This window comes from Elaeis guineensis, chromosome 14 (genome assembly GCF_000442705.2).
Source record: "Elaeis guineensis isolate ETL-2024a chromosome 14, EG11, whole genome shotgun sequence".
Taxonomy (NCBI): Eukaryota; Viridiplantae; Streptophyta; class Magnoliopsida; order Arecales; family Arecaceae; genus Elaeis; species Elaeis guineensis.
In genome coordinates this window covers 59,050,274-59,060,896 of record NC_026006.2, presented here as the reverse complement: position 1 = coordinate 59,060,896, position 10,623 = coordinate 59,050,274, and the positions used below count along the sequence as shown (strand labels likewise).

Here is a 10,623-nt window from a genome sequence, read left to right as displayed (position 1 = left end):
TTTGATTTGAGTGCTTTATTTCGGGTGCATATCGATTCGAATATATACAGTCCAGAGCTCCTAGCGCGCCGAGCTCTACACCTTCCGACGGTTTTTTTCACGCAGTCGAACCCTTTCCGAGCCCTGGGACGCCCACCTCCTCGCCGCCGCCGCCGCCCGCCGGTCTCCGCCGTCGCCTTCCTCTTCATCATCACCGGCGTCGGCCTTCCCCCTTCATTTTCCTGCTCTCCTCGCCGCTACCTGTCGGCCTTCGCCCTTCACTTCCCTGCTCTCCTCGCCGCTACCTCCCACCGGTCTCCGCCGTCGCCTTCCTCCCCATCGTCACCGGCGACGGCCTTCCCCTCCGATCTCCCCCAGGTGCTTTTAATTTTTTTTATCTTTCGTTTGTTTTCGTTGATTTTTCCTATGTTTTGCCTTTCTCTGTCGAGCATCAATCTGGTGGGAAGCTCGGAGCTGGTTTTTTCTATGTGGAGTCTCAATCTAGTGGGGATCGGTTTTCAGAAGTCTCAACAGGGCGGAATAGGGAAATTTAGACGATGGCTGGAGGTTTTTTCCTTAAATTTTTCATATGCTCATGCACTAAGTATTTGTGAGCATACACTTTGTGTGAGAAGCATGATTGTTAAGTATAAATAAGTCATTTAGTTTTTTGGAAAAGCAAAAACTATGAATTTAAGGAGAAAAATATATGGCGGTGAGATATTTATATGGCTGTGAGATGTTGGAGAAAATTGAGGAAATTAATATGCTAGTGAAGATTCATCGGATAGCTTCAAGCATCCGGCGCGTTTAGGGTTTTCTGGGACATTCTGATAATCTTATAGTCTTATAATCGGGTTTGGACAGGTTCGATTTAAGATTTTAAATGGATTCGGATATAGGTAGGACAAATTTTGCGGGATCATACCTGTTACCATTACTATTTCATATTCCCTCCCGTATTAGTACTAGCCCTCTCTCAAACGCAGAGAGGGAAAGTTTAGGCGACAGAGGGCAGAGAACAAGGTTAGGTGACAGGGGCAGAGAAAAAGCATTTGGCCTGGGAAATTGAATATTTTTATTGTGTTTTTCCTTGGTGATTGATAATGTCAGCAACTTTGCGAGAAATGATGAAATGCAACCAATTAATTTTGCGCTGTTATTCAAGTTCAATATGAATGAGTTTGGTTAAATTTGTTACTTTAATGTGCAATTGATCATAAATTCACTGTTTATACCTTCAATTTCTTCTTCATTACTGATGGTTTTTCCCCTTATTATTTCTTTTTTGCATCGAGTTCCTATGGAATATTGTCTGCTGATAAAATTTCAAATATATTTTGACGGCCAGTGATGGGATAAAGTTGCTTTCCATGGTGTTTGGGCGTTATGAACCAAACTGCTTGGCCGCTACGTGCTGCTTTTTGAAACATAGACAGTTAAAGAAGGGTACAGCGTAATAAAAAATGTAGTGGTAGCCTTGTGGACTTGATGTTATTTAGAGGTAATAGATAGTAAAATCTTAAAGCAGGGAGACTCAATTTTCTTTAGGGTAAAATAGCAAAGAAGTGGAAAGAGGCTTAAAACTATCATTGTGTGCAATATGGGAATTGAGGAATGTATTGTCACAGTATATAGGGAGGCAAAAGATGCATGATGAAGCAGAAATCCAGGAGCCAAACGGGGGATCAAATTCTTTTCTTCCTTTTCATTTTTTTTTTTTTGGGGGGGGAAGTGGGGGAGAATGTCTTCTATAGTATTTTGACAGATTAAAAATGTCAGAAGATAGGCTAACAGAGAATGGGTGACAATTTTGATTCTGCTTCGAGTTCATGTACCGGCTTTTCTATAACCCATATATATTGCCTGAAAGTTTACTATTCCGCTCAAGTACTGCTAAAATAAAATTCCAGGGGTTGGTGTGCCCTAATCATATAATAATGAATGTGTGGAATTTTAATTCTTTGTATTTGGATATACTCAATATGGATTCAGTGCATGGTGATTTCTGCTTTGGAGTGTAACCATTTTTTTTTGTGAATAAATGGCCTTGTTTTTTTCTTAAATATTTAATTTCCCTGACTCTTCTTGCTCCTGTAACGCCTCTGTTTTTTTTATTATTTTCCTTTATCCTCTTACCTTTTGTTTAACCTTTATTTTGAGAGTTCTCTTCAATTTCATTTTGCCATATCACAAGTTTCTGGTCTTCCTAATTTAGTTTTTTATTTTCACTTTTTTACTTAATGACAATGGCAAGTCATCTAACTATTGTTTAAACAATGTTATGTCGGATTATGAAAGTGAAGCTATTTTTGTGGAATGGTATGCAGCAATAACTAAGTATTCTTTCTTTGTATATCTAACCTACACCCTATGGGCTTTTTGCTTTGTATACAGCAGTGTGAAGAACAATTGAAACCATTCTACTGGACAATCAGATATCCTTCAATTTATTGAAATCCTACAATGTCGTATGGTCCTGGACTTCAGTCACTAATAGATCGTATGTTCCCAGTAATCAATTTTTGTTGATTAAAATCTTAGTTACCACATGTATTAAGTCTAAATATTTTGAGCAACCTTAATGTGTTTATTGCTTTATCTAGATGGTGCAGTACTGAATGTTTTTGAAGCCCCATTAATCTCTTATTTTCCTTTAATCTTGCAGAGACCATATCAGTCATTACAAATGATGGACGACATATTGTGGTAAGTACCCTCTTTTATTTTCGGATAAAAATTCCAAAATTTTGGGAAAATTTCAGATATATCATGAACGTTTCATCTATAGTTTACATGAGCTTTGATTATGCTCTGTGTGTGTGTTAGTTACTTGTCATTATCTTATTTTTCTTCTCCATTTTTTAGATGCTTTACATGATTGACTATTGAACTTTCACAAATTTTGATTCTCTGTCTCTCTATCTCTCTGTTACTTGTAATTCCCTTATTTTTGTTCTTACATTTTTTAGATGCTTTACCATCACCAAATTTCCTGATTCTTACATGTTTGGCCATAGGTCATTGGGCCTGCAGAGTTAGTCCTAAATGTAAGAATATAACATTAGTCAGGACCTATGTCCCCACCCTGCTTTGATCATGATAATGATGATCCTTTTTTTTTCCTTTATTTTTTTAGGGAATTTTGAAAGGGTTTGATCAAGCTACCAATATCATTCTTGATGAGTCACATGAGCGGGTTTACTCTACAAAGGTTTGCCTCCTTACTTTTTTCATTTGTAGGTATTATGAGTTTTCTTTCAAATGCATGAATTTCTATTAGAGTGTTGTATTTTCAGATTTTTTGCATGCTTGTGGAACAGGGAATCTTTTGATTGTCTTAGTACATTCTCTATTTTCAAATTGATTATTTTAGTATTTTGAATTGCATTTGATTCTAATAGTGGGATTTAAATAAGGTCAGCAATATTATTGCTGGCTTCTATTTCTGTACTGTCAATAGATGATGGTAAATTCAACTAGTTTTTGGTGTATTTCTTGTGAAGAATGCTAAAGAAAAGGTTTTTGCATGAGGTCTTATGTTTGTAATGTTCTTCATATTCTTCCCGAAGGGTGCATTTGGTTACACTTTTTAAGTTTTGATTTTTGCTTTCTAAAAAAGTACTTTTTATTTTTTTTTATTTTTGCTACAGAACAAAAGTAAAAAAGCAAAAAGTATGTTTGATAACTATCACCCTCTTGTTATCAAATGGAGAAAGTGAAGAAGCCAAAGAAGCTCTCTCAGCGGCACGAATATTTTTGTCCAAAGAAACCCTCCTAGTCCACCGCATCTAGTTGCGCTCCGCCATCTATCAGCACCCTCACCACCTCGATCCGCCCCTTGAACACTGCCCGATGGAGTGCCGTCCACCCGTTCTAGTCCCTCCCATCCACCATCGCCCCCCGCACCAAGTAGCTCCGCACACCGGCGATGTCGCTGCCATGCGCCGCCTGGTAGAGTGCGTCGCTCAGTTCGAGTGTGTCGTAGTAGAGCCCCGTGTGGCCCCAGTCGATGGCATGGTCGAACAGCGTCTTCTGCCTGTCTCTTGTTCGCACGAGCCGAGCGTCGTAGGTGGACTGGTCGATTAGGAACTCGACGACATCCAGGTATTTGCCGGCAGCAGCGTAGTTGAGTGGGGTCCACCCGCGGGAGTCGGCCCGATTGGGATCGCCGCCGTCGGAGGCGACGTAGAGGTGGACGGCATTGAGGTCCCCCCCCGTCGCTGCGACGTGGACGGGCGTTCGGCCGTCGGGTCTGGCAGCGCCGGCCCAGGTTGGATCAGGGCTGGATCCGGCGAGGAGGGAGATGAGATCGATGCGACCAGAGGCGGCGGCAGTATGGAAGGCAGAGAGCCAAAGGGAAAGGGAGGGGGAGGGGGTCGGGGCGAGTCGGGGTAAGTCGGGAAGAAGCAAAAGCAAATTTTAGAAAGCAAAAAAAAATTTGCTTTCCATGTGAAGCAAATATTTTTGATTTTTACTTTTTACTTTTTGGATTGTTATCAAACACTACTTTCTGATTTTTACTTTTTAAAAATCAAAAAGTAAAAAGAATACTTTTTTAGGGGGCTAACCAAATGCACCCTAAATGTCAGTTGGAAACCCATGATCAAGGGGCCAGATAAGCACCCAGAAGACATCTTTAAATCACTAGATTAGGTACTGATGGAAAAAAGTTCGAGGATGTTATAAAGGATGCAAGCAAGAGTATTCCTTGAAAGTTTGTATAGCCTTCATGGAGGCGACGATTAAGATACCATCAAGAAGAAATCTAGTTGTATAGCACTTGTTTAAAACCAAATACATGGCTTATGCATCCCAAACCTTGACACTCGCAACCAACAAACATGCTAAGCCTGATTCTACCTACCAATTTGCCCTCATGAGAACATCTGTAAGGTTATTATTTTAGTCAATACTCTGAAGGAGTTTCTCCCTAAGTTCATTTGATGCATGTGCGAGCTTAAGTCATTAAATTCATCTTCAGGCATCAAAGGTGAGGGATCAGACTGTTAGAAGTCAATATATGGATTATTTATCACTGATTTTGGTGCTTTTTCTGCCTTTGTTTTTTTAGTTTTTTTCACCTCGTTGATGGAGAATGGACAGGGTTATTATGTCACCTCAGTCTCCAGTAGAGGGGACTTTGATGAAGTGAACAGGCAGCACATCAGACTGGGCTGGTAGGGTTAGGGTTCATGTGTCCATCCTTGCCCACAGTCCTCTTATTTAAGCTAGGCACATAAGGGTAGTTTAGGGACAAAATTATGAGTTACAGTTTCTCTTTTATGACCTTGCTCTTTGTTTTTAGCTTTTGATTGGACATTGTATGCATTCATGTAAAGGCTTCTTTTCCTCAAGCTAGTTTGCTGCCCCCCTCATATCTTTTTCCCTTTTGTTCTTTAACTTATCTTTTCTTCTACTTTTCTAGCTTCTTCTTGTTTCACATTATTTTCTGCATGTTTTTTGCTTGAATATTCTGATTCCACTGCTAGTGTGGTTTTGTCAAGCACTTTGCTTTCAAAGATGACTACTTGATTTTATGCATGGTGGAACCACATCTATAGATATACTATTTTCAGCTTAAGAATATGAACTCTATGCTTGCCAGATTTCTGGATTGTATCTCAAGTTCTCCATAAGAATTCCCAACTCACTTTAATCTTCTTAAAGTGATCTAAAAAAGAGAAATCCTCTCTCGTCATAATTTGTAGTCGTTGATTTCAGGTTTGGATCTGAAACTACAATAACCTGAAGCCCTTGATCCAGTTCTAATCTACCAAAGTTTACATCAAATTTGAAGCGCTAAACTTTGTATTTGATGCATACAATGATGTAAATATAATGAGGATCATGTTGATGCAGTGCATGAGTGTCTACATGGTCTTTCTGGCACCAAAAGCCAACTGGTAGTATATTCAGGAGGTAACCGAATGAAGGACAAAAATTTAGCTGAGTAGTCACATGCATCAATTAAGATGGATAACACTAGGCATGATTATGAGAGACCACCATTTTAGGGTGTATTTTACTTAGTGGAGGTTCCAAATTCCTGGGAAGATAAATTCTGAGGTGTTATTAGAATGAACAGCAAGATGCAATAACTATGTTGAATGGCACTATTTGGCAGATGTACAGTTCAGTTTAACTTAAATGACTACCCAACTTAAGTGACTACCTTAACTGACACTCCCAGATTGCCTATTTTATCTCAAGTGCCAAAATTAGTTGTAATATTATTGCGAACAATCTCATGTGACCAAAAAGTGCATGATGTCAGCAGCTATCGGCTGCTGGCACAACAGTTGAGCCAAATAATACATATTAGATGCCATCCTAGAAAATTCTTCATGATTTAAATCTATTAAGGGTTAAATTCCCTGTCAAAAACAAACTTATGTTGATCCTTCTCAAAGTTCCTAATCAAGTATTGTCAAGTTTACCAGTGTGTTGCCCTTTTTAACATTTTTTCTCTTGACTTTTTTTAAGGTGGAGGTGGTGATGGTAGCAACAAAAGGAGGGGAGGGGGGATAAAGCATACAAGAGCAATGAAGTATTTAGATGGTCCTCATGCGCTTGATTGTTTTTTCCTTTTTATTTATCATCTAAAAAGTTGTTAGTTGTTAAAATGGCACGCACACGCGTGTGCACACAGGGAGGGAGAGAGAGAGAGAGAGGGTCTGTCAACCTTTTAACTCTTTTTGGATGATTGAGTGAAAGAATTGAAGGAAAGGTTGTTTCTTTTCTTAGGACTCCTCTACCTTATATCACCCTTCTTTGTTGTTCTTGCTACTCTCATCATCATATTCTTATTTAATCCTTTTCTTGATTGATATATTTATGGAAATCAATTTATCCTCAACTTTTTTCTAAACTGCATGCATGGTTAATTTTCAGTCAAATTGTCTGCTGTTTTGCGTGGTGTCCTTTGAATATGCAACCATCCTGTAAGAATTTCTCTACATTTGTTTGGAGTGGTTGAATTGCTGTAATTGTCAAATCTCGTTTAGTGCATAAGAGGTATCTGTTATCCAATATCATTGGTTGTTGAATCTGGCACTACTTACAATTAGTGCGCAAGTTTTAGTGTGTTCCTTGAACAAAATTCATTGTTCTTATTTACTGTTTTTTTTTAACAGGAAACAAAGTATTTATAGTTTTATTTAATTTTCTTGTGGAGGACCTCAGAAACCATATTGATGAGTCCTCTACATGACTACATCTGGGCTGCATTGTTCTTGTTCTCTCTCTCTCTCCCAGCCACCACATCCCCCGCCACCCCCCCCCCCACGGTCTCTCTCTGGCCCCTACCTCATCCTCATGTGTGTGTGCGTGTGTGCAGTGTGAAAGTTCAGAAAACATTCATGAATTCCAGAAGAGTTTGAAAATGTGCTTGCACACGTAATGCAGTAAATGCAGTGATTTGGGGAACAAGCATTTCGCTGGCTTGCAAACTTGCAGCATTATCTGATGTAGCATGCAATTCCAAGAGAATCAAGACTTTTCATGCACTTCTTAGAGAGAACCAGTCAAGTGGTATCTGGATAAAATGGTTTTCTTAATTTCATGACTTAGACTAAGATTTTTTTTGTTGTTTCACTAAAATCAGGTATTCAGTATGCAAAGCCAAAAACAAAAAAAATGCATTTCTGCTTAATGCTAAAGCCTCTTTTTTTCTACACTTTAGCAACTAGCCGAATCTTTTATACTTTGTGGAACTGCTGATTGGAGCATAGTCTAACTTCAACTATTTATTGTGCATTTCAGAATCCTATTGCTCTGACCATCTCTCGCCAACTATCTCTGTGCATTCTTTGCAGGAAGGTGTTCAGCAACTTGTTTTGGGACTGTATATTATAAGAGGTGATAACATGTATGTGTTTTTTTTTTTTTTTTTAATATTTAAATAATAATACTGACAGTTTAAAAAACTGATTGCCTAGTTTGTTTCTTTCATTTTGTCAACAAAGTTGGTCTTCCTAACATGTTTCTCAATCATTTGCAGAAGTGTTGTGGGAGAATTAGATGAAGAGCTGGATGCAAATCTGGACCTGTCAAAACTAAGGGCACATCCTCTCAAGCCTGTGATCCATTGATCAAGTTAATGTCCAAGCCTCTTGATATTTTCTCTATACAAGAGAGATGTCCTACAGTGAGATTTGAGGTATTTAGTTGTTCAAAACAAGAATAGACCTGATGTTTGTCCAACAGAATGCAAGTTGTTCCTACTCTGCTATAATTTTTGATGCCAACTAGGCAACATTATTTCTAGCAGACACATTAGAAAAAGGCAATGCATCAGAACTGAAAGGATATATGGATCTAAATGTTCTGGAAACCTTTAACCTCTTTTTTTCCTAAAAAAATATCATAAGAAATATTGGAACGAATGCAGTCACCCACCAATACAACATTTTGTTAGTTTTATATTTCCACATGGCTTAATATTTAAGATAATCCATATCAATTGGATTCAAACCATGCAAGACACGGTGAACTCTACAATATTTTGCATTTTTAGCTTCAAACATTCTAGGTGAAAAGGTGAAATCCTTGAAATATTTGATGTCTGGTCTACCTAGAAAAGGTACCTGCAGGTTAATGCTAGAAGATTTACAAATGACTGCGGTAGTCCATCTCATATTCGCATGATGGAAGGTTAAACATGATGGTTCAGACCAAGATTGAGCCTTCAAACCTGACATGGTGGTAAAAGGGTCGCATGATGCCTAGTCGATAACCTATCTTTCAGGTGAAATTTTAGATTATTTCATTAAACTTGGAAATTCCTTCTTTTCTCTATATTTTTCTGGGTAATCTAAAGTTCAAGATCATAGTTCATATTAAATTCGAATCATTGGAGCAGTATGGTGTGCCATTGGTCAGCATATATATGAACTGCTTTATCTCAGTATATAAGTTCTAAGAACACGAGCTTTTATTGCCCTTAAACTAATGTTAATGATCATTTATATCTTTTGACTTGACCACCAGGTTGCTGTAATCGAATATTTCTTTCTTTCTTTTCTTTTCCCTTTTTTTTTTTTTTTTTGACAACGCTCTTTTATAGTCGTCTTCCATCTCATGTTTGCAAAATGATCCATGCAATGACACTTTGTTCCTTGTCATGGAGCAAGAACCGTAGACTGTGAAGTTCATTTTTTTATCTGTTCAGTCTTTTTTCACTGCTAAGATGATGATTGCTTTCTCAGCCAATTCAAAGACAAGGACCGTTAGCAAAAACTGAAGCTGTAGAAATAAGCTAATGAGATCTTTCACAAGCCTATACCTTGTGAATTGTTTTTCCCCTTACAGATGGTAGGATCTGGTATGGTAAAGGTGATATATTATGCAAACAAACACAAGAGGATGTTTAACAAATTCAAACACATCAGATTGGAGGCAATTTGAATTGCAATGTAGTGGTGGTAAAGGTGGAAGTAAGTACATGGGGGAAAAAAAGAGCCTGAAAAACACGTTTTATTACTGGCAAAAAGATATTTCCGGGCTTTATAGGAATGTCTCGTTTCTGATCTTCCGAGCTTCCAGGAGTAAATAAGAAACATACAAAATCAACTAGTTAAAATACAAATACTCGTTGCAACCAATCCATTTTGTTTTGTAGCATATTTTCATTGATGTTGGAGTTCCAGATGTGGCGTAGATTCATAGATCCATTGTTATGCGTCCGTCATGGAGAACTCTATTAGCATGAAACTTTGTATGAAGCCAAAGAATGAAAAGTGTTCCTTTGTGATATGTTTTATTGGATCCCCGTTATTAAGTTCATGTGGAGGAACATTTAGGAAGGAGGAGTGGGGTATTTGTTTGGGTAAATAGAGTGGGATATTTGACGAAAGAAAGTACTGCGGAAGAGGAGGATTATTTATGCATGATCTCCAGAGATGGTCTGAAATAAAAAGTGAATGAAGACAGTAACTCTTGAACATGGATTATTGTAATTACCATATCTAAAGCTTGTTCATCTTTAGGTCGCTTGAAATTCCTTCTGTTTACGCGTGCAAGATATTAAATAAATGACAGCTGAAACACATCAGCCAAAGAATAAGAAATTTAGAAAGGTAAGCGAAGTAGTAAAACCCACAATCTTTTTTTCTCTTTTTTTTTTTTTCTAGAATATTTTGGGGATTGATTTTAGTTTGCATCAGGATTCAGGTGCAACGGGAATCTGATGGCCTTGCCTACACAGTTTTGCGGGAGTAGCACGATTCGCGGGTTCAATATTGTGGATGTCGCGCTGCTGTGCTCGACGTCATCTTCTCAGCACCGCCGTGTACCTTGGAAACACTTGCCGTGTACCTTGGAAACACTTGGTCAAAAGAAAAAAAAAAAAAAAATTTCTTTTGACTTGGAAACAAAGGAACTGTTCTAAAAAAAAAAAAAAAACAAGCGCCTTTCGAGTCTGAAAGCAAAGTAGTTGCCAGCGGCCCACCTACATCAATCAATCAGAACATGTATACTAACTTTCAAGTAGACCGGCTATTTTTATGTGGTCAATATGTTGGCCGGTGTGGATACGATATTGCAAGCACCCACTATAAAAAAGTTCCTCGGTTCAGCACGTCTTTCGAAACACAACAGAATCATGATTAGATAGTATTTTTTATCATCATACACATCGATGAT

The 10,623-nt window shown here is 38.2% G+C and overlaps 1 protein-coding gene across 9 annotated transcripts; it reads left to right on the top strand.

Annotated features, from left to right (window-relative positions):
• The first annotated feature begins 23 nt into the window (after window positions 1-23).
• LOC105057450 (sm-like protein LSM8) lies at window positions 24-8,950 on the top strand. 9 transcript variants are annotated; one of them, XM_010940061.4, is made up of 7 exons: window positions 24-357; window positions 2,377-2,482; window positions 2,648-2,688; window positions 3,000-3,029; window positions 3,119-3,193; window positions 7,797-7,849; window positions 7,982-8,950. In XM_010940061.4, the coding sequence occupies exons 2-7, from the start codon at window positions 2,446-2,448 to the stop codon at window positions 8,070-8,072; spliced, it is 327 nt and encodes a 108-aa protein (XP_010938363.1). In that variant the 5' UTR covers window positions 24-357; window positions 2,377-2,445; the 3' UTR covers window positions 8,073-8,950. The 9 variants fall into 9 exon arrangements, with proteins under 9 accessions (XP_010938363.1, XP_010938367.1, XP_010938366.1 ...); XM_010940065.4 differs by having other exon boundaries at window positions 25-357; window positions 2,380-2,482; window positions 7,797-7,839; XM_010940064.4 differs by having other exon boundaries at window positions 25-357; window positions 2,380-2,482; window positions 7,744-7,839.
• The last annotated feature ends 1,673 nt before the right edge of the window (window positions 8,951-10,623 follow it).

Excerpts from the sequence above, each read along its gene's own strand:
- LOC105057450 (XM_010940061.4), top strand. The coding sequence starts at position 2,446 with ATGTCGTATGGTCCTGGACTTCAGTCACTAATAGATC. Across the intron at positions 2,689-2,999 it reads ATGATGGACGACATATTGTG|GTCATTGGGCCTGCAGAGTT; the intron begins GTAAGTACCCTC and ends GTTTGGCCATAG. Across the intron at positions 3,194-7,796 it reads AGCGGGTTTACTCTACAAAG|GAAGGTGTTCAGCAACTTGT; the intron begins GTTTGCCTCCTT and ends CATTCTTTGCAG.